The sequence below is a fragment of the Fusarium oxysporum genome, chromosome 7 (genome assembly GCF_000149955.1).
Source record: "Fusarium oxysporum f. sp. lycopersici 4287 chromosome 7, whole genome shotgun sequence".
Classification (NCBI taxonomy): domain Eukaryota; kingdom Fungi; phylum Ascomycota; class Sordariomycetes; order Hypocreales; family Nectriaceae; genus Fusarium; species Fusarium oxysporum.
The window spans coordinates 3,360,588-3,381,781 of record NC_030992.1 but is presented as its reverse complement, the minus strand read 5'-3'; the positions used below and the strand labels follow the sequence as shown (position 1 = coordinate 3,381,781).

Genomic DNA, 21,194 nt, shown 5'->3' with positions numbered 1-21,194 from the left:
CCTTTAATGACACGAACAGTTATCAAATAGGTTAGAACAATGGGTAATTGCGTTAAAAGCACCCTCTTGCCAGTATAGCTCGTTGAACTCAGCTTCCACCTCGCAGGACTCATGATGATCGTATGTGTGCTCCTCAGGCAGCTCAAACTCAGCTATATTGATCTCGCCCTCCAGGTGGAAGTCCAAGGCATGCATCTCATGAGCCTTCGAGAAGTGAGTTGACCTATGAAAAGAGGTTAGTTATATACATTATCTATATAGGGGTATATATAAGAACTTACCGAAATTTGATCATTGGCCCACCAACACAGTGGTCGACAATGATATGAATGCCACCGACATCGACATGTCCGAGTTTGCTGTTGAGACAAAGACGCTCGGGACGGACTTTGACTGGGATACGAATTCCAGCTACTTTGATTGCATATTCCTTTGGCCTCTGAAGGGAATGCTGAGGGAGTGCCTGACTGTAACAACATTTCTCGCACTCCATATAGTCTTTGCCTTTGTCACCCATGAGGATTGTGAGGGCCTTTGGGTGGCAACAGTCGGGAACGGGTCTGGAAGCCTTCTCCAAAGTGGTATAAAATGGGTTTAGGACGTAGGGTGGAATATCCATACGACAATGTGCCTTGTCAACCTCGATGTACTTACCCTTACATGGCAACTCATAGTTGGTACATAATGAGCACTTCAGAGGGCGGTCCTGGTTTCCAAGCTCACAGATGGGTCGCTCTCCGGTAGCCTCAAGGGTTTGTATATGGTTGAGCTTTACCCGATCACTGGCATCGCTGATCCCCTTGTGTAACTCGACTTTGAAGTCCTGAAGACTCTTGAGAGTCCAGGTCTCATCACAAACAGGAAGGGCCAGTTTTGAAAAGTCAGGCTTATGAGTCAAGCCAGCCCTGACAATCTTCTGAACCTGATGGTTGACCATGGATTTGCGCCGAGAGCACCAGCTCTCTGCAAGTTGCATGAAATGCTCCACGCAGAGGGTTGAGAACTCATCGTGAGGATAGGCCTGGAAGAACTCAAAGTCTCGTTGCTGTCCGATCTCTTCCCAGCTTTTTGTAAAACTTTCGCATTGGAACGACTTAGGTCCAAGCTTAGACACCTTCTCTTCCTCATTTTCGCTGGTCTCGTCCTCCTCGATAGCACCTGAACCGGCAGGAGTTGGAGACTGAGGAGGTACATAATCCTCGTCTTCAATGTCTGCCAACCAGTTGAGAGTTTCAGGGCGAGTCACGGCCCTGGAAGTTGAGGTTGTTTTTCTCAGCTTGAGCGGGACCGGGCTATCGCGGCATGTCGTTTTACGCTTCGTCTCAGGTGGTGTAGGTAGGAATACCGGGCTAGATTTAGGCTTGGCTTTTATAGGTGCTGCAATAGGTGATTCTGGTGTTGTTGATCTGGCAGGGGTTATCAGTGAAGCTTCAGAAACTGTTCGTGTTTCCTTGTTCTTCGACCTAGTACGAGGTGTGGTAGTCATGATGATGATTTGCGTATAAGACTGTTGATGTTGCATGAACTTGGTGTTTATTCACCTTATGGAGCATGTCGAGCCTCTTATATTCAAAAATATCAAGAAACGCTTGGTGATTCCTTGATCCTTTGCTACGTTGTTCACTGTCTTTGAAAGATCCCATTCAGTTCAAACAAAGATGACGCTATACTGGCCATTCTTTATTGGGCTCAGTCGCCTAAATAAAGAGAACATCGCTCAGAGTAAAGAAAATAAGCTCCAACAAACAACAAAGGCTCATTGTGTTAAGGCTTTGAAGCCTTTGAGGGTATTCCGCAGGTTCGGTAGTTGTTCCGATGGAGTAACACCGAGGGTAATACTTCGCTACGGTGTTTCATAAGTAACGAGAAAAGTAATATTTAACTAATAAGTACAGTATCTAAGTGTTTCCAATGGTTGAAGTGAATGAAACTCGGAAGCGTGGTAGTCTGCATGCTAACACACGGAGAGCCTTCAAAGCTCCTCATATTGAACTCATAATAATTGGAGCCATAAAATATCATAACCAACCCAGAAACAAATCTATGAGCTTTTTTCTATTTTCGGTAATTAACGTAGAATCATGAATCATGTAAGTTGATGTAAAATGTGATCATCTTTGTCGTAGTTTATCAGAAGACAAAGGCATTATGGATGTTCGTAACAAAGGCGTTAAACGTGCTTGCTGTATCCGTCGTGGAGAACACGGGCTGAGAGTAAAGACTCCGTTCCTTCAGATTGAGGCGAGTTCACCAAAGTTTCTGACCAAGAAACAACGGAACTGTCACTTCTCGTGCTCAGTCGACCATATCCCTGGTCTGAATCAGCAGGGGCTGAGGTGTCGATGCGCGGGAGACGTATGGCCGCGATCTTGTGTGTTGTCTTGGAAGCCTTTGGCCTCTTGATGCTTGAGTCAGGAATAGTATAAATGAGGCCAATTGAGTTCATGTGTGCTTCAGTCTCACTGGCAGTGGGCGACATGGGGCTAATGCATGTAATGCGAGATGACCCTCGGCTCTTTCGCCTCAAACTGCCTAGAGACAGAGCTCCAGAGAATCTGGAATCCACGATAGTGTTTGGTGGAGTTCGGTAGACACTCAAAGAGGACCCAGCTCTTTCGACAATGGGAACAGCCCATTTCTTAAATGTTGGGAATAGCATGGGGATGTTTGTTGTCATGATGGCGACAAAGGTCTCGCGAACCGCCCAAGAAGCTGCGAGTTGAGGGCCATTGATTGGATCCTTGTTGAAGTTAGATGCATGTAGTGGGACTTATGGGTTGAGGTATACTCACAGATACAAGCAGCACAACCCGAAGGATAGCGGCCATGGTGACAAACAACCCACAGCTGAACAGAGCAATCAGTCCGACCTTTTGAGGCCAAGGCATAGCAGCCTTCCAAAGCATGGGCATAGGAATCATGATGAGGTAAAAGTCAGTTGCCAAGTTGAAAGCGAGACAAGTCCATATCAAAGCAGGCGAAATGGCAGCATGGCAGAAAGCTCCAGGGTCAGGGAAGATCTGCCACCAGTGGTCGAAGGGGCGACAACTGAGAAGAAGGTTCATCTGCACAACAACAAAAGAAGAAATGATGAGGCCAAAGCCGATGATGACCCGAATCCGGTGGCCTTGAAGGTCTTTTGTAAGTCGATAGTAGAAAGTGCACATGGCTGCTTTGAGGATCCAGAGGAGGGATGAGTAAGTTGCCCATAGAGCGATTTGGATCTTCGAGCCAATGATACTGTAAGTATTAGCACAAATAACCAGATAGATAGAGTTATTGGCCTACCGAAGCTGATATTCATGATCTTGTGGTTGTAAAGAGGCTCGTTGCTCGTCCGTCATCGAGTTATTCGCCAGCCCTTGAGCAATATTCCCGACCGAGTATGCCAGTCCTGTTTCTATAACGTAGATTCCCTAATGATGTTAGTATAATGCATCCACATCAGATACTCATCACTTACAGTGGCCAAAATGACGAGATAGTCATCTGCCCAGAGGTTCCTGCATCCCACAGTCCTGATCCGCACACACGACCTTAACGCGGTGACCAGCAACGCAATACCAAGTAATGTAAAGGCCTCTATGTTGAAGGCCTTGAGATTGACCTCCGTTATTGCTGCAGCACTTTCTTCAATAGACGTCTGGGGATCCATGATGAGTTGAACTGTAGCTCGCATCGGTAGCAGAGCAACGAGAACCAGCCCCTCGGGAAGGAAACTCGTGATATAAGATTACCAGAAATATCTGATCTGAAGCCAGCGGCGAATTTGTGCGTCTAGACAATCTAGTCCTCAATTTTTACTTCTTTTAGGGCCCATCCCCAATACTCCACGTAAAACTGCTCCATGTTTCTGAGTCCAGCCTCTTCATCCCTCACATCCCTCAACGGAAAAATCAAGTCCAACTAAATCCTTTTTGCAAAAAGAAAAACTCGGTCTCTGCAGATGGACTCAAACCAAACGAGGAAAAGTCGAACGGGCCGTCGTGTTTCGTGGCAGAGACAAAAAAGCAACGTTAATCCACCGGGGATGCTCGGGTTCTCGTTAGCAGCCGAAATCGTGGAGAAAGTGCCGAGTGTGTGGGAGCAAGGGCTAAGACCGTCAGGGGTCAGAATGTGATAGTCTCTCTTTTCGCAGTTGACATGTCACCGTTTGATCTGAGGGTAGTGGAGAAGAGAGACTCAGCCGGGGCTCTCGCCAAGTTTCAGCTCGTATTGGCAAATCAGGTATTCTGCATAAAGACCTCATATCGGATGAGGGAAGCTCAGCTCAGTCACCGGCCAGTTGATGTGAGGGGAAGAAATCCGATCTGGTGGTGAGACACGACAAAACGTGTACAACGTGTACTCACAATACAAGATTGGGCTGGTCTGTCTTAAGCATAAAGCAGGAGGGAAATCATAGTTGGTTAAATAAGGTACGGAGTCCAAAAGAAGGCTGGGTTCTATGACTATGTGGGTGAAGTCCTACAGGGACCTGCATGAGAAAACCTTGGAACTTGCAGACTGTCGACTGCTTGATGTGCTTTTGACGATTCTGGCGAAGTTGATGACGATATAAATGCAAGTCATCATGATTCTCGATGAGAATAGAGAGAAGTTGAATAGAAGATCTCGATCGACTACTTCTCTACGTGAAAGAAAGGAATAGAGAAGAAGAGAAGGAGGAGTAGCAGAGAACGATTTTCAGCATTGTCCCAGAGACGAATGTCACGGAATACCATGGAAGTATCACAACTTAGTCCACAAGAACCATCAAAACCAGGACTTAGGTAAACAATCTGCAGTTCTAGGGCTTTACCAATAGGACTTTCTCCGGTTCACTCAGCTGATTTGTTATAGCAAAAAAAGGCTCTTATAGCTTAGGCGCTGGGAGGCATACTATCCATAACTCCCCCACAATACCTATTTCAAAATTTACATCTGTCAAGAAAAGCCATGGAGTTGTGCCTGTAACAGATTCATCTGATCTCTATGCAATGTGGAAGAATCCATGTTACACTGCGGCCGATGAACGCATGCACACTACAACTACCCTGCCACGACAGCCTATATCACAACATGCATAATTTTATTGCTTCTCAAATACATCTACCTCTTCAGTGTCTTTTGCTTCTCTGCGTCTGTAGCAACATTTCTTCCTTCGACAAGCAATCCCTTCTTTCTCCTCACTCCATCCATATATCGCTTTGCCACGTTCTCCTTGTCAGCCAACTCACCAAGATCCTCGAGATCATCTTCTGTGAAAGGTACCCAGAAAGGATCTTCATCCAGAATCTCAAAGCCAGCAAAGATCAGCTGTGGCTGGGCCGCGCCACTGGTACGCTTACGCATCTCGTCGGCAAATCCGAAACTCTCGGCTACGGGAACCAGTGCTTGAATTGTGAAGAATGGTGTACCTTCTTTCATGAGTTCGGCGTTGACACGACCGCGACGACGGGTAAGAACATCGTATACACGACCGAGGACTTCTGTAGATGCTTGAATTTCGACACTGTACATGGCAAGCATGAGACGGGGAGACCAGTCCATGAAACCTGCGCGAAGAGAAGATTGGAAGGTTCTGATGATCTCACCAGTAAGACGACCAAGTTTGTCCCGTGCAGAGGAGTCGTCCTCGGCGAGGTTCAGGGTAACATCCTCAATAAAGACCGCAACGCCCTGAAGTGGCTCGTTGCACAGAGGACCCTGAGCCGTAGCAAGTTGGAAGGCGTATGAGATCTTGTCAGTAAGATGGCTAGGGTGAAGAGACTCATCGGCACGAGGTGCAGTCTCGACAGTCTTTTCAGTAGCAAAAGCCTTAGAGAAGATACCATCTGCAGTAGCATCGATAAGTAGGTTTGGTCCAGTACGTCGAGGTCCGAAGGCCACAATCTTATCAATAGAGTCCTTCCAGATATCTCTGCCCTTTCCACCTTCAAGCTTCTCCTTAAGTTGCTTCTTGAAGTCTTCCACGGACAGGGTGTTTCCAGCTGCAACATCAGCTTCAGCCACGATTTCTTCGCTCTCATCATCCTTCTTGGCCCCGCGGTCGTAGACTCGCTTAACAGCATCGCCATTCTTGACCAAAAAGTCTGTTACGTTTTCGGGGATTGGCTGCACACGGAGCGAGAGAGTCACTTGCTTGGAGCTTGTTGTAGCCACAACCGCACCACGACCTAGCTCCTTGTTCGCGGGAGGCCGCATCTCTTCAGCTCGGACAATTGTCTCTCGGTAGGGAACAATAGGAGCACCAGGTTGAATATCGCACAGAGCAAACCGCTCCTTGAGATCAGTCAAGCATCGCTCAAGATGCAGCTCACCTGCAGTCAATAACACATGTTCACCACTACCCAGAAGCTCATACTCAGCACAAGGGTCGCTCTGAACCAGAAGCTTGAGCCCATGGATCATCTTGTCAAGATCGGCGGGGTTCACAGGTTCCAGTGCAACGCGAACAATAGGCTTGCCCAGCATGGTGACACCGGCGAGGTTGACGGCGCCGTCACGGCGACTGCACAAGGTACCAGATTTGAGAATCTTGCCCTCGAGACCACCAATACCAAAGACACAGCCGGCAGGAACTGAATCTAGAGCTTCAAGGTTTCGTCCCATGAGCATATAGAGCGCAGTAACAGTGACTTCTTGAGGCTCAGGATCGGCGCTTGGCTCAGCAGGTGACCATTTTGGAGGAATAACGTAGAGCTTATCGCCAACGGAAAGTGTTCCCGAGTAAATACGAGCGAAGCCGATAAGGTGCTCAGGATCAACCTTCTTCTCTTCCAGCTCAGGGGCGTAATCGTCAAGATTGATGGCATCCATCGAGGTCGCCATGCTGTCAACACCATTCTCACCAGCTGCAGCCTGGGCTCGAGCAGCTTCAGCTCGCTTCTTTCGTGCAAGCTCTCGGGCCTCTTCGCCACTCATCTGGGTTCCAGCCCGTCGCTTGTTTTCGGGAAGTTCACTCTCGGGAATAGAAACCATTTTACTGACGTAGGCAACCACAGGGTCAGACTTTTCATGTTTGAAAGAGATCATGGCGTCCTTGATAGTCTGGTCAATGTGCTCAGATCCTGGGGATTCTTCGATCAGCTCGGGAAGTCGTGCAGCCTGAGCGGCCGGAGGCGAAGGCAGAGATTCAATGACTGACACCAGTAGTGCTGTTGACAAGGGAAGCCAGTTTGCGAAAATTGTCGTCATGAGAAGCTTCTGATCTCGCGACTTGAGCATGTGAGGGGTGATCTTGATTCCGAGGGACTTGGTGACCTTTTCCAGCAGATCTCGATCACCCTGCCCGTTATCACCTCCCACTGTAGCTTGATAGACAGTCCATACTGGCTCCAGTACCAATTGCACAAACAAGGGCTTCAGATTTCTTCCCTTGAGATGCTTAGGACCCAGGATCTTCTTCGTCTTGGGGTCCAGATAGAAGTTGCCCCATAGAACCTTTTCCATAATTCCACGCTTAATGCCCAGCTTCTTCTCATACATGGCAGCGAATTGTCTGCAGGTGAATGCCCATCCATCGATGGCGCTGCTGAAAATAACGTTGTTCTTTTCAGGAGCAAAGTAGATATCTTCATCGTCTCTTTCCTCGAATTGCACCTCTCCTGTATCGCTGACTTGGTCGGCGATTGCTGATTCTTTGGCTGCTGTGGCTGCATTGACTCGCTCCTCCATTCTTTCCCTCCAGTTGAGGTCCTCCTCCATACGCTCGCCCTGAAAGAAACTTCCTAGCACAGCGTTTACCTGTTCTAATAGCTTATTCAAGTGGATATATGCTTCTCCTGGTGTCATTTTGAGTTCTGTCACAAGTCGATCAATCTTATTAATGACGAGCAGGGGCTTTAGCTTCTCTGTCCATGTTTGACGAAGAACAGTGACTGTTTGACTGCAGACTCCCTCAACAGCATCAACAAGAACAACAGCTCCATCACACAATCTTGAGGCTGTTGAGACTTCTGAGCTGAAATCGATATGACCAGGTGAATCGATCAAGTTGACAAGGTACTCCTTGTCCTCGTGATCAGCATCGGGGGCTGCTTTCCGACGCATGGCGAAGTAGAGTGAGATAGCTGAAGACTCCATTGTGATTCCTCGTATCTGTTCATCAGGTCTAGAGTCAAGATATCGGATCTTGCCCGCCAGCTTTGGCGAGATGATGCCATTTGTGGCAAGGAGAGCATCGGTAAGTGAAGTTTTGCCATGGTCAACGTGGGCCAAAATGCAAATCTGTAAGACGTTAGACTGTATACTCTCTTGTTCATGAGACTGTACTGACATTTCGAATATCACTGGACTGTCTTTGCAGACTTGCCAGCTTATCTGGAGTGACGACAGGCATTATGACGACAGTGATTCGAGTAGGGTAGGTTGAAGTGATAGTGTTAAAGATAGAGGATGTCTAGGATGTCAAGTAAAATTTCTAAATATGGGGAGGAAGGAATCTGCTGTACCAGCGAGGCAGTAGCTCTAAAGCCTCCAACTTCAATTTTCCAAACCCAAACTTATATCGATCTTTGTAGTTGTTTGAGTGATACTTTGCCTAGCCGTTACTCATAGTGTGACTAATCTAATCCTTAACTGCACACGATGGTCAGCAAATTTAGACTTCATCAGGCACTTTTGGCTCAGTATATCTGCAAATCGACTAAGAATGACTCATACATACGCAAAGAGCCTGAGACACCAAAAACCAAGGTAAATCTTGTTGTCCAGCAAAAGCTGCTACACCTTGAAAGGCTGAATTCTCAAGCTCACAAGCTGAAGCACCCCACTAAATCCGAATGACTAAGCATCGACCCCGCGTGTGCCCGCCAAACGGAAGCCCTAGTTCACCAAAAAAATCGCATCGTTGATAAAATTTCCCCCCTCACCGCGACGACGAGACGAGACGAGACGAGCGAGACCGACGCGCGACTCGACTCTACAAGACACGATGGCTACTTACCAAAACGGCGTGGCTCCGGCCCGCGCCATCGATGACGACAGCGATGTCGAGGAGGAGGCTCTGGTGGCCGAGTACAAGGAGCATGTTCAGTATGAGGATGGTGATGATCTCAGCCGCACCACTTCTTTGAACCTCACCGCGCAGACCGACGATATCCAGGCTCGACTTGTGCAGGCCGCTCAGCCTCTCGATTTCCAGGCGCCTCTTGAGGCCAAGTTCCAGAGCTACGATGCTTACTGCAGCTTGTTTCATTTTATCTTGAACTCCGAGGGCCCCGTCGATCTCGAGCCCCCTTCCGTTGGTCTCACAAAGTTAGATGTTGAGTTGGATAGGGCTAATAAATATTTCTGCAGTACTACTGGGCTTGGGATGTTATCGATGAGTTCATTTACCAGTTCAACTCTTTCTCCTCGTACCGTATGCGAATTGCCCGGCAAACAACCAACGAGGAGGAGCGTCAGGCTCTCCGCGAGAACCCCAACACCTGGGGCTGCTACAGTGTTCTCAACGTCCTGTACTCCCTTATCCAGCGATCCCAGATCACCGAGCAGCTCGCAGCCATGAAGCGTAACGAGGATCCTTTGGCCGTTGCCGGTGAATATGGCTCCAAGAACCTCTACAAGATGCTGGGCTACTTCTCCATTATTGGTCTTCTCCGAGTCCACTGTCTCCTCGGAGATTTCAGCCTGGCTCTCAAGACCCTTGATGATATCGAGCTCAACAAGAAGGCCATGTTCGCCCGCGTCATGGCTGCTCACTTCACCACCTACTACTACGTGGGTTTCTCCTACATGATGCAGCACCGTTACGCCGATGCCATCCGCATGTTCAGCCATATCCTCATCTACGTCTCGAGGACCAAGAACTTCCAGAAGAGCGCCCAGTACGACTCTATCACTAAAAAGAACGAGCAGATGTACGCTCTTATTGCTATCTGCGTCGCTTTCCAGCCCACTCGTCTGGACGACACCATTCACAGCGCCCTCCGTGAGAAGTATGGCGACCAACTCCTCAAGCTCCAGCGCGGTGGCCCCGAGTCCCTCCCCATCTTCGAGGAGCTCTTCCGCGCAGCGTGCCCCAAGTTCATCTCCCCCGTTCCTCCGGACTTTGAGAACCCCGAGGCCAACATCGACCCCGTCGAGCACCACCTCGCTGTCTTCATGGATGAGGTCAAGACCAACATGTGGAGCCCCACCATCAAGTCTTACCTCCGCCTCTACACCACCATGGATCTTAACAAGCTCGCTGGTTTCCTCGAGGTGAAGCCCGAGGAGCTTCGATCATGGCTCCTGGTTACCAAGCAGCGAACTAAGCAATTGCGATGGCAGGACCAGGGTCTGCTTGAGGGTGAGCTCGTCAACGTCAGCGACCTTGACTATGCTCTCCAAGGCGTAAGTTTCATGGCCCAATCCAGTATCTCAACATAAACTAACAATCCTACAGGACCTCATTCACATCTCTGAGGCTAAGGTGGGACGAAAGCTTGTGGACTGGTATCTCCGAAACCTGTCCCGCACCTATAACTGAGGTGCTAAAGAGAGAACTGACTAGTCGTTTTTCTCACATTTCATGGGGTCTTCGATTCAAGCCCGAAACAAGCGCATAGAGCGCTGTGGCTGGATCCTCCAAACGACCCAGGGTCAGGAGAATACCTGGGGTTATGCAGGCCGACTTGATAGGATGCATGGCATGGCAAAGGCGTCTCGGAGTTGGTGATGCTCGTGCAAGAGCTTGAGAATTTCTCGAGTTTAGCTGTATGTGCGGCAGAGATATGGCACTTCCTCCTAGAGGTACGAGAGCCTGTGAAAAGGCTATGAAGAATAAAAGGAATCAAAAGTCGTTTAATCAAATATCATGATCCTAAAAGTCTATATCACCATTATGAATTATGTCAGTTCTGGAAACCGGTTCTTGTACAGGCTTCGCAGTTACAATTTGCATTGAGTTCCCCGTACAACTGAGAATAATTTTGATACGAGTCGTTCGTTGTTGCGTACCTAATCATAACAGGGGAATCACAATTGGGGTTTATCTGTTAGAATCTGGTCTCGAAATGTGCTGAGGAACCCTAATGGTGCGAATACCAGATGGTCCACGACGAAATTGAGCAATCGGCTACAAAACCAGAAAAGCTGATAAGCCATAACCCTTGACGAATGGCAAAGGTTTGAAACATAGTCACAAAAAGCCCTCTTTATTGTTTTGGGGCTTGAGTTATAGTTCCTCAAGTCAAACATAACATTGGTGATGGGCTTTGTGTACCTTGTTTTAGCCACTTAGATCACTCTGTGATGCCTTACCACCAAAAATTCTTTGTATTTAATACGACATAGGAATATTTGGGGAAAACGAATTATATTATTAGCTATATCGCTTATGCCTTAATGTCAGCCTGAGGTTGTGCCACTTAGAATGATATGTTAAAATAATCCTCATTTTGTACCTAGTCTGCTTGATAAATAGCTAATAGATATTCCGTTATCTTGGCTGAACTGATTTACTGCGTGATGTGTAGCTCATTGATGTGCGGAAGCTATGTGAAAGACTTCCTCCCGGCGCTGTAGGGTTCGGCCATCAGCTAGTATCGGACAGATGGAGGCTCATATTGATTCATCGATGAGGACCGTTGAGTAAGCGGCATAATCGATTAGTGCGGCATGGGCCAGAAAAAGGAATCAAGGTTGTGTTGCAACAAGGACAGTCCTTCAAGTATGATCTTCGAGGTCTGGTGTGTTAGCGATTGCAGGCTTGGTGAACTAGTATACGACTTTCAGTTTCCGTGGATGCTTATTAGCCACACGTACGGAATCTGTTTTGCTCTGGGAGACCAAGAAATGCCAACCAAGCTTTCCATTGTATATTTCAAGGAAGACCTTGTAGGAAGTCCTATGAAATGTTGTGGACAAGTTTGCCCTGCCATAGCACCGATGATAACACTCCGCGGGCTGCCTGATGATGCCTATAATGTTTTGGCATGTACATGTATGCTCGTTGGATGAAGCCTCGAGAGGTTCGAGATGTATCTCGGCATTTGTGTTCCCGAGTCTGTGCCACTCAGTGTATTGGCTCGTGATTTCCAGAGCCTAGGTTAGCTCAGTTGGCAAAAGCAATGAGATATTGTGTTCTCGTGGCTGATGAAGATAGCTTCACCGCCGTCTTTAACGACACATACGTGGTCGAGTCAGACCATGTCACCATGATGGTGCGCAGGAGACCTTCCGAAATTCCGGTTCTTTGGTAGCCCTAGTGTGGAGAGGTACCGGTATCCGCAAGGTGCTCTTCCACTCCCATGCTCTGTCGGATAATGGCAGGGCTGATGAATTATTTGACTTTGACAGCTGAAAGAACAGGGGATACTCATGTGGTCTCGATAAGGAAATTCACTGGCTGATACGTTGTGCTTGGTAGTGGCTCAATAATTAATCTGGTGCAACGAAACGATGCGGTGAGGAGTTGTGCAAAAGAAAGACGAGTGACGAGCTGACTGTTCCTCGCTTGAGGTTCCCTGCATGTCTGTTTGTTGTCCGCCTAGTGAGAAATTCTTGGTATTGATCCATAGTAAAAACTGTTTGGTTAGTGCCGTTGAAGCTGATTCGGCTTGTCGTATGGGAGGGATGATGGATCTCAATTCATCTGCAGAGGCTCTGTCCTGAGTCGGCTCGGCCCCACCATTAGCGTGCCTCTCCACTGAAGCCCGAGAGTGAGATGACTCCGCCCGGGGGGAGCGGGATGAAAGGAGGGCTTCTTGTACCGAATCGTGCCCAAAGAACCGGTTCCGACGCCGCCATGGTACATATCATAACACAAATACAGTTTGCTACGTGATACGCTTGTGCTCTTGGCGGTCACCGGTGGGAGTCACACTCGGGACGTTGTTGCCGGGGCCAAGACATTGACACTTTACCTGAAATCTGTGCTGCCTTCCATTATTTATCTTGAGCTTCGCTTCACAGCAAGAAGATCATTGTGTGCTTTTGGCTGCCCAAGCAAACAAGGTGGCATTAGTGAGGGGAAGCCGGCCGAACTAAGCGCCCCTTATTAAGTGGATATCTATTCGCCGGTAAGCTGTCCTACTTGTTGGAGTGGCATCAAAGAGTGTTGAAAGAGTTTCCATGTGATCAAAAACTCTCAGGGATCATAATAGCGTTGTGTTGTGTTGTGTTGCTTACCTGGCCCTCAGGGAGCAAGAAAACTTAGGACCTCTATCCTAAGTGATAAAATGATTTAGGTAATTTAGTGTAGATTTGGAAAGCCTTTAGATTAGTTATTTTTGTCATGTAAGATAAAGGTCCTCAGTTTTCTTGCCTCCCCCAGCCTGGGGCCAGTATCAGTGTGAGTGGGCTTGTGACCGGTCTCCTTGCTCGCGTGTCGTTCATTTCCTCTTCTTCTCTGGATAAATTCAAGAGGCCTCTGGTCTCTCTGTTATCTCTGTGTCTGTGTTGCAAAAATGATAGAGACCCTGCCCGTGGTTCATCCTGGTCAACCAATGGTTCAGCCCAGTCAACACATGCTTTCTCGCATGCAAATCGAGCTGTGTCTTGGCCTGCAGTTGTTGTCACACCCGACACACAATAATTATCCAATCCCTGAAGAGCGGCACTGCAACGGCTTACTTTGGCGTATTTACGTCAGCTGTACGTTTTGCACTTTCGCTATCATCAACCTTGTTTTCACCTCAAGTCTCTTTTTATTAGCTGTTGGCGATCTCTGCAGATTCACGCCATTTTAACCCTTGAACGTGTTTTCCAACGCACGTTCTCACGCAGCTTCTGTAATATATCATAAATTCAAATCTCGGCTGATAATAATACACCACTACTGTTGACGTTGTTGCTGCCCAGTTTAATTTCAACCCTCCCAGACCTTTTCGGGCCTACACCCAGTCAGTCCTGACGTGGACCAAGGGCCGATCCGTTCGGCACCGTCCCTCAACCCATCCCATCCATCCTCTTTGGCCTCCTCACGTTGTCTCCCTCGTTTAATGTGACCAAGCCCATATTATCCAGCTACCGACCTCCTCGCTAGGTACTGTATCATGACATCTCTCTCTGCCTAAGGAAACAATAGTGAGACTACCTAGACCTCCCACTCTCCCACCCACCTGTCTTTGGTCTTCGTCTCTTCCAAACCTAAAAACCAAGATCTGAAAACGTGGTCTCGCCGTTCCCTGGCAATAACCTTAAAATCTTATTGTTTTGGGCTGAATCTCGGCTGACCTATGCCTTGATTGTGGCTTCATCTCTTTCACCACAAACTGATTGCAAACAAAACGCAAACGCCTACACCGTCTTCTGACTTTACTCACTCGACCCCGTTACAAAGATTAAGAGTCTTTACTCCGTGCTTTTATCTATTCGCTGTCCTCCGTTGCCTTTCGTAATCTGCGGCCACTATCAGCTCCGCTTCCTCAGAAAGGCCCAGGCTACAACACCACAGCCACCACCAACTTTCATCTCCATTATTACGACGACTTGCCTTTCTTCTATATTCACAGCCACTCCGGTTCGATCTATTGATGAATCAATTGTAGAGGTCCTTCTCCACACTTTCTACTACTTCCGCCAGATCTGATCGACCTCGGCGTTGCATCTTGGCTCAAGCTCCGCGTCTCAACTTGCGCCCGCATCTGCATCTCAACTTCAGCTCCCATCTTCCTTTCTTGACTTCGGAACCGCGTCATTCAACGTCACAAACTTGACTCTCCTAAGCCCCACGTTACCGTCAGCCGCGTTCACTCCTTCCTCCTTGTGATTTGGTGTTTCCCTAAATCAAGAGCCAAGCCAAGCTTACCCATCAACTGGTTAGCCTCTCCGTCTTGGCGGCAGTTGCATCTTGGCAATACGCATAGCCTTGGGGAGGAACTACCAAGACACTTGACTGAAGCTCAGCTCCGTGCAAGCTCAAGCTTTCTTTCCTTTCTCATCAACCAGAAAGCCCTTACAGAAGAAACTCTTTTGACCTTGGCTTTTCATCATCATACGTCCATTTTATCCCATCAAGCTTCACCATCGATAAGCTTGATTATCGTTAGACCTTACACACATTCGTTCCCAGATATACACGATCATTATTGAACGTATCGACCCGGCGCGAACGACAAGCTGAACTCGGTTTGCCACCAGATCGCGTCTTCTGTGACGCAGTATCGTAGGCAACATGGCCACAACCGCAATGATTCAACCAAACCCGCCCAAGCGTTCCGACTCCGATGTCTCCCCCAGAACAGTAAACCCTCCAAGGAACTCAGCCTCAGAAGACGCAAAGGTCGATTACTTCCCAGATTCCAACACAGTCGATGGATCCAATACTAGTGTCCGGGCCAGCGACGGTGACGATTCATCTGCTCGGAAGTCAAGCATCTCCTTCGCACCAGATCCTCGACGTAGCTCAAGCTGTGAAAGCAACCAAAATTCAGTACCAGGCCAGGACTCGACAATTCAAAGGAAATCATCCACCGGCTCTGTCTCTTTTCGTAGAATGACAAACCCTCAACTTCCCCAAGGAAATCCTCAACAGATGAACAACAGTCGCATCCGTGCGAGCTCACCTAACCACTCAAGGTATGTAGCAACTTTTTTCATCTTTTCCCCCTCCCGTTGCACAAATTTTTGCTGTGATCGAATACCAATATCCTCAACCCGATACTGGATTGCACTTGCAACCTTACATCGGCCTGACCAAACCTGACACACGGTACGGCAATATGTAAACTGCCAAAAAACCTCCATTCGGATCGTCGTGGTGCAGACTGGAATTTCTTGTTTTTGTTTTGGAAGAATCGTTATTTCACCAACGGATTTCATTCTGCGTACTGCACACGAACATCGGCGAAACTGGGTTCAAATTGGTCCGGCTGGAAACCTATGTGACGCCATGCCAAGCAACATGTCGCGTGGACTGTGTGTTACCATCGAAATCAATAATTCGGTCCACATGGGTCAACCATTTCCATCCAGGTCGGATACGAGCATTGCGGTAGCGGCATCGACTGTTTGAACACCCACTCGTGAAGACAACTCAATGCAGAGGCGTATTGATGGAACCTGCCCGGGCTTTAGGTGGAACTGGGTCGCTTGGCTGGACCATTCCTCACAATAACCTTTCGACTCCACCACTGGCCTTCCCACTATCAATTATGGTTACCCCGCCGTTTGCGACAAAGCTTCCAGTAGACGTGGGGAAATGGTCTTCGCCTCTGGCTACCTGCTCGCTTGGTCTGGATCGTCAGGCCATCATCCTTCATCACAGCCACTGACAAGTCGTCAGCCCCCAAATTCCCGCAGAACCTTCCTCTTGCCGTCGACACAGTCGTCACTGACAATTCTTAACCTTCATCCCCATTATCACTTTCCCGCGCATCCTATAATTACCTCTCAAAACTATCGTTATTGTTCTCAGTCTCTATTTTGTGGCATTTTCACGACAATGGCGACGCTAACCGAGACCCCGCCCGATAGGTTCAAGAAGCATGTCGCATTTGACAATGTTACAACCGGCGAACCGACCAAGAATAATGCCATCTCATTTACGCTCAATGTTCGACATAAGGGTTACCAGGCTAGGCGCAGATCGCGGTGTTTCATGGTTGGGGTTGACGAGCATACCTACTCCGATTATGCGTTGCAGTGGCTGCTTGACGAACTGGTCGACGATGGCGACGAAGTTGTTTGCGTGCGAGTAGTCGAAAAAGAACTGCGACTTACGGACAAGCAGTACAGGGACGATGCAGACTCGGTTATGAAGGGGATCGTTGCTCGGAATGGTAATAACAGAGCCATCAACATTGTCCTTGAATATGCCGTGGGCAAGTTACACACGACTTTTCAAGTCCTAGTACGTGAACAGAAAAGGCACCTCCGTTGCCAAGTTCCAGCGCTGACAAAATACCAGATCCAAATGTACCAGCCTGCAATGCTCATTGTCGGAACTAGAGGACGCACCCTCGGTGGTCTTCAAGGCCTGGTCAACACCCGCAACTCGTTTTCCAAATACTGTCTCCAATATTCACCTGTCCCTGTGGTTGTGGTTCGGCCTACCGAGAAGCGCATCAAAAAGAAGGCCAAACGTGCCAATGATTCTGCCCGACAGACCTACGTGAGCATGTTGGCCGCAAACGCCGGAAAGCATGAGGCCGATAGTGAGGCAAGTAGCATTTATGAGCTTGAGGTCCACAACTCGCCCGATGAAGAAGCGCACCAAGTCGCACGCGCTTTAGGACTACCCGCATCTTTCGATCCTACGATTAAACCCCTCAACCATAGCCAGATACCGAATCGCAGATCCCCCGACCCTACCGCTACTGCGGACCCTGTTAATGAGACCTCGGAGAACCAGAGAGTTGTTAAAGATGATGTCAGTGTCGCGGCTGAGAGCGATGACGATGACGATGATGACGACGACTCTGGAGAGTTCGAGGTCATGAGCGGGCAACAAGCCTTGGACAGGCAGAAGATGGATCAGCTTCATAAGATGGAGGTCGGTGAAGCAGCAGCATTCAAGATGAAGGTGGATGAGGAACTTGATGAAGAAGATGATACCCCCTCAGCCCCGAAAGCCACATCATAGAAGATGAAGGGCAAGCAGAAACTAGGAACAGACAATAACAAGCATAAGAATAGCACGGGAGATGAAATTGCCGAAAGCAACGACAAATCCTCCCAGGAGAATAACCAGCTTCCTCAAGTTACTCAGCTAGATTCAGCAGCAAAAGGAGGTCTCTCATCTCTGGAAGAAGAGGGCGACACGACCGAACTGCAACATCTGGATGATTTACAAAAGCGTATGCTCAACGTTGATATAGGGTTTCACTTATCGCGTGGAGCTTGGTAGGAAATAGCGCCCCAAGAGCATGGGGCTTCGATGCATTCTCGGGCCGAAAACAAACAGCCCAAAGTTCCCAGCAATTCAAAAAGCGAGGACAAAGAAGGACCTTCTAGCCCACCCTTCGAAGCACCGGATGCTGCTTCGAAGGCTACACAGATTCCTTCAGGCCGCCCGATTCCTACGTCGCCCACAGGAGACCAAGCACCAAGTACCCAAGACAAAGGCTCATCTATCGGGTTGGAGAATCTTAAATCTCCACCGAACACACGATTCCCTTCGGGGGACTTGCCAAGGGGAGACTCTGAGGAAGAGGTCCAAGATAATGACCAATCTGGTAGTGGCGATGGTGATGGCGATGGTGATAGTAATAACAACAACAACGAAGAGAATGATAATGAACCACCCAACGTGGCAGAAGCGAGGACCCGTCCCAGCAGGTAGTCATTGTGGGCAAGTGGCTTCAGAAGTTGCTTCAGAAGTTGCTGCAGCGCATGCATTGAGTCGTCCCAGCATTGGCGTCTATGTTAGGCTCACGGTCTGATAAGATCATGCATTGATGATTATCCAGTGGCTCTTGTGGTTTTTAATAGCGCTTCGAAATGATATTACACAGCGATAGACGGGTTTCAGTTCTTAGCTATCTGATACGTATTAGGGTTGAAATTCATATGATGTTTGGGATCGTAACTAATGGCCGTGCGCCGAGGTCGGTGATTCAAATCTAGTTATTATGCATGTGCGTGCGTCTAATGTAATGCAGACCAAGTCTGTTGCATGTCATGTCATGATGCTGCATGCAAGGACCCTTAATCAGGCATAAGGATGTGTAACCTGAGGCATCAACACGTCACTTACGTGCGACCAAACGAGCGCGACGACGTAAGCCACCATTTCTCAGTTCTAGACCCAGGGCTAATTCCAAATATCGAGTCCAACAAACAAATCTCGACTTGAAAACTCAAATGCTGTACAACAGCTGAAAGCAACTGTACATACCTACTGATTGATTCAATTGTCAAGGAAAAAGCGAAAGGACCCTTGAAGTGACGTTGCGTGACATCTCTTGTTTGATACGAGTTGTCGCAACGGCGCTACGCTACGAGGGGCTCAAGCTCAAGGGATAACTTAAGTTACTGGCAACGTTTCAGTCTATTTCAGTTAGATACCGAGTCTCCCCTCCTCTCATGATACAAACTCAAGGGAGCATTTGCTGCGCCGCCGCCAAAACCCGACTAAAATAACTACTCTGACATTCCTACACCTGCGAGCATACGAGTCCACAAAGAACGATATACTCCTCTGGCCCCGCGCCAACATCGATGATCATCACCGCGACTCACACTGCTTCGATAACGATATAAACTTCACAAAGAATGTGGCCCTTTACTCGCTGCGGCGAAGACGCCTGCGAAATCCAACCCCGCCCTGTCACACTCGCCTCGTCCATCGCCGCCCTTCCGTTCCTCCTCATCTGCATCTCGACATCAATCCTCGTTGTTCGACATGTCTTTCCCCGTCTGAGCAGCGATGCCGATTCTCGCGACGGCGAAGATCACGTCCTACCTACACATGCACCAGCGTGTCTGCGACAAGTCCACGCTGAACATGGTGCCAAGAGCTGGAGGCGGCGCGGCGCAGCCTGGACGTTTGGCCTTACTGTGGGATTGGCTGCTACATTGGGCGCGCTGATCATGGACGAAATCATCGAAGTTGTCAACGCCGACTCGAGAAATTTGGCTTTGAGAATAACGGTGCCAAGCTTGCTGTTCTTGCTGGTCGTGTTGGTACCTTGGCTGGAGTGTCGATCGGTTGTTTCGAGTGCCGGATGGAGTTTTCAGAGAACTGCCAAGGGAAAACTTCCTCGGGTCGCTTGGGGATTACAAACTGCTCTGTTCATGGGATGGTTATTTGCTTTCTGGTCTGTTGGCCAGGCTGTTCCCGAGGGCGCGATGCGCAGGACAAGCAATTGGAGTGGAAGCCTCTCCGAGATGTTGACACGCGGATGCCTGGAACGTATTGGTGTCGTCGGTATCTCACTGATGGCTTTACTGTCTGGCTTCGCTGCTGTTTCTTCACCGTGGCAGGCATTCATGGATCTTACAACCCGTCGCAAACGACCTGTCACAGATGCTGATGTAGCGAGAAAGCAAGCTGGGCTGGATACTGCCAACGAAATGCTTCTCACCAAGCGTCATCGCTTGCAATATCTCGAACGCAAGACATCTGGTCCTCAGAATGGAGCCTCTGCCAAGGGAAGTGGCCTTGTTGGCAAAGTCATGGGTTCTCTACGTGGTCCAACTGGTGATGAGGCAGAGATGCGATCGCTGCGCCTGGAAATTGCTGGTCTCGAGACGATGGAAGCCAACCTGGCTTCAGGAGTTTCTCTCCTCAAGAGCCACCGGGCTGCCACAGTTCGCGCTTCAACATCCATTGGACGTATTCTTCTCATTCCCTCGCAGCTCTTCAGCTTGTACTGTGTGTATCGCATTGGCGCAACTACAATCACAACTATTCGCCGAGCATATTCACCCACATCAAGTTTCGCCAACACGGATCCCATTAACCGCTTTCTTAGTATTCTTGCGCGTCATTGGGATCCCAAGTTGGATCAACTAGCATGGGCACGCCTTATCAGCTTTGCTCTTAGCGGTGTCATTCTCCTCGCCAGCGCCAACAGTGTGGTCCAGACGTTCCACCTGTTTGCTAAATGGACTCCAGGCCTGCTCCGCCAAGCACAAGCGAATCTGGCGCTGGTGGTCGGACAGATCGCTGCGACTTATGTCATCTCAGCTTCACTTCTCCTCCGCAGTCAATTGCCGTCTGCCTTGGGCTCGGCAGTCGGAAGCGTGTTGCGAGGTGCCTTGAGTCCCGCATTTGTGGATGGTTGGTTTGAGGGTTGGTTCCTAGTAGGCAGCCTTATAACAGCCATTGGTATCTGGATAGGTAGAAAGCTCGGTGGTGATGACGAGTGGGATGAGTACGGAATGGAAGAGATGGGCGCCAAAATGTCGTAGGTGCTTGAGTAAGGTAGTGGTGGTTCGTTTCTATGCTTTTCGAGGTTCGGGTTAGCACGCAAGCATTTTTTTTAATAAGCGAAGCGGGTGGATGCACTGTACGATTGACTGACTGGTACATGTCTGGGTTGGCGTTTGGACGACAAGGCTCTTGAGAGATGAGAGGCGTTGATACATAGAGTACAATTTGGGTATATCACAGGGAATAGGACTATACCTACTGAGAAAGGATACAGGTAGAAGGGCTTGTCAGGCCCTGCAATACATTGCAATGTTACCTAGAAATATGGTAGCCGCATGTAAATCTTCACCGAGAATGTGATTTATGCAGTGATATGCAGTAGCCTTGGTAGTTGGGTGCTGGGTTGTCTCACAAGTGTCAGCTGTAAGACGAGGTTGACTCACACATTTAACACTACAGACTCAAC

At 48.7% G+C, this 21,194-nt stretch overlaps 7 protein-coding genes across 13 annotated transcripts; 3 read left to right on the top strand and 4 right to left on the bottom strand.

Annotated features, from left to right (window-relative positions):
* Positions 1-3: 3 nt before the first annotated feature.
* On the bottom strand, positions 4-1,486 carry FOXG_10480 (uncharacterized protein; the record flags this gene model as incomplete). The annotated part of the gene is made up of 2 exons (XM_018389832.1): positions 4-223; positions 282-1,486. The coding sequence occupies 2 exons, from the start codon at positions 1,484-1,486 to the stop codon at positions 4-6; spliced, it is 1,425 nt and encodes a 474-aa protein (XP_018248173.1).
* A 512-nt stretch (positions 1,487-1,998) lies between these two features.
* On the bottom strand, positions 1,999-4,213 carry FOXG_20309 (uncharacterized protein). The gene is made up of 4 exons (XM_018400578.1): positions 3,464-4,213; positions 3,289-3,416; positions 2,793-3,240; positions 1,999-2,740 (listed from the first exon to the last, which is right to left on the bottom strand). Exons 1-4 carry the CDS (start codon positions 3,677-3,679, stop codon positions 2,171-2,173), a joined length of 1,362 nt encoding a protein of 453 aa, XP_018248172.1. The 5' UTR covers positions 3,680-4,213; the 3' UTR covers positions 1,999-2,170.
* A 791-nt stretch (positions 4,214-5,004) lies between these two features.
* Positions 5,005-8,719, bottom strand: FOXG_10477 (elongation factor 2). 4 transcript variants are annotated; one of them, XM_018389831.1, is made up of 4 exons: positions 8,651-8,704; positions 8,436-8,562; positions 8,261-8,383; positions 5,038-8,211 (listed from the first exon to the last, which is right to left on the bottom strand). In XM_018389831.1, exons 3-4 carry the CDS (start codon positions 8,321-8,323, stop codon positions 5,092-5,094), a joined length of 3,183 nt encoding a protein of 1,060 aa, XP_018248171.1. In that variant the 5' UTR covers positions 8,324-8,383; positions 8,436-8,562; positions 8,651-8,704; the 3' UTR covers positions 5,038-5,091. The 4 variants fall into 4 exon arrangements, with proteins under 4 accessions (XP_018248169.1, XP_018248168.1, XP_018248171.1 ...); XM_018389829.1 differs by having other exon boundaries at positions 5,005-8,211; positions 8,261-8,562; positions 8,651-8,719; XM_018389830.1 differs by having other exon boundaries at positions 8,261-8,601.
* On the top strand, positions 8,666-10,884 carry FOXG_10476 (eukaryotic translation initiation factor 3 subunit L). 2 transcript variants are annotated; one of them, XM_018389826.1, is made up of 3 exons: positions 8,666-9,226; positions 9,283-10,320; positions 10,373-10,884. In XM_018389826.1, exons 1-3 carry the CDS (start codon positions 8,918-8,920, stop codon positions 10,454-10,456), a joined length of 1,431 nt encoding a protein of 476 aa, XP_018248166.1. In that variant the 5' UTR covers positions 8,666-8,917; the 3' UTR covers positions 10,457-10,884. The 2 variants fall into 2 exon arrangements, with proteins under 2 accessions (XP_018248166.1, XP_018248167.1); XM_018389827.1 differs by having other exon boundaries at positions 8,666-10,320.
* Positions 10,885-13,791: 2,907 nt separating this feature from the next.
* On the top strand, positions 13,792-18,495 carry FOXG_10475 (uncharacterized protein). Of its 3 annotated transcripts, none has more exons than XM_018389823.1 (3): positions 13,792-15,489; positions 16,387-16,762; positions 16,820-18,491. In XM_018389823.1, exons 1-3 carry the CDS (start codon positions 15,086-15,088, stop codon positions 17,492-17,494), a joined length of 1,455 nt encoding a protein of 484 aa, XP_018248163.1. In that variant the 5' UTR covers positions 13,792-15,085; the 3' UTR covers positions 17,495-18,491. The 3 variants fall into 3 exon arrangements, with proteins under 3 accessions (XP_018248163.1, XP_018248165.1, XP_018248164.1); XM_018389825.1 differs by having other exon boundaries at positions 16,196-16,762; XM_018389824.1 differs by having other exon boundaries at positions 13,880-16,762; positions 16,820-18,495.
* Positions 17,677-18,495, bottom strand: FOXG_20308 (uncharacterized protein). Its single transcript, XM_018400577.1, has one exon. The coding sequence runs from the start codon at positions 18,247-18,249 to the stop codon at positions 17,734-17,736; it is 516 nt and encodes a 171-aa protein (XP_018248162.1). The 5' UTR covers positions 18,250-18,495; the 3' UTR covers positions 17,677-17,733.
* Positions 18,496-18,649: 154 nt separating this feature from the next.
* FOXG_10474 (uncharacterized protein) lies at positions 18,650-21,059 on the top strand. Its single transcript, XM_018389822.1, has one exon. It carries the CDS (start codon positions 19,126-19,128, stop codon positions 20,764-20,766), a length of 1,641 nt encoding a protein of 546 aa, XP_018248161.1. The 5' UTR covers positions 18,650-19,125; the 3' UTR covers positions 20,767-21,059.
* The last annotated feature ends 135 nt before the right edge of the window (positions 21,060-21,194 follow it).

Coding starts and splice junctions, on each gene's coding strand:
- FOXG_20309 (XM_018400578.1), bottom strand. CDS start 3,679: ATGCGAGCTACAGTTCAACTCATCATGGATCCCCAGACGTCTATTGAA. Junction 3,417..3,463: donor ATCTCGTCATTTTGGCCACT/GTAAGTGATGAG, acceptor TAACATCATTAG/GGAATCTACGTTATAGAAAC. Junction 3,241..3,288: donor GATCATGAATATCAGCTTCG/GTAGGCCAATAA, acceptor TAATACTTACAG/TATCATTGGCTCGAAGATCC.
- FOXG_10477 (XM_018389829.1), bottom strand. CDS start 8,323: ATGCCTGTCGTCACTCCAGATAAGCTGGCAAGTCTGCAAAGACAGTCC. Junction 8,212..8,260: donor AGTCCAGTGATATTCGAAAT/GTCAGTACAGTC, acceptor AACGTCTTACAG/ATTTGCATTTTGGCCCACGT.
- FOXG_10476 (XM_018389826.1), top strand. CDS start 8,918: ATGGCTACTTACCAAAACGGCGTGGCTCCGGCCCGCGCCATCGATGAC. Junction 9,227..9,282: donor TCGATCTCGAGCCCCCTTCC/GTTGGTCTCACA, acceptor ATATTTCTGCAG/TACTACTGGGCTTGGGATGT. Junction 10,321..10,372: donor TTGACTATGCTCTCCAAGGC/GTAAGTTTCATG, acceptor ACAATCCTACAG/GACCTCATTCACATCTCTGA.
- FOXG_10475 (XM_018389823.1), top strand. CDS start 15,086: ATGGCCACAACCGCAATGATTCAACCAAACCCGCCCAAGCGTTCCGAC. Junction 15,490..16,386: donor AGCTCACCTAACCACTCAAG/GTATGTAGCAAC, acceptor CCCGCCCGATAG/GTTCAAGAAGCATGTCGCAT. Junction 16,763..16,819: donor ACACGACTTTTCAAGTCCTA/GTACGTGAACAG, acceptor ACAAAATACCAG/ATCCAAATGTACCAGCCTGC.
- FOXG_20308 (XM_018400577.1), bottom strand. CDS start 18,249: ATGCATGCGCTGCAGCAACTTCTGAAGCAACTTCTGAAGCCACTTGCC.
- FOXG_10474 (XM_018389822.1), top strand. CDS start 19,126: ATGTGGCCCTTTACTCGCTGCGGCGAAGACGCCTGCGAAATCCAACCC.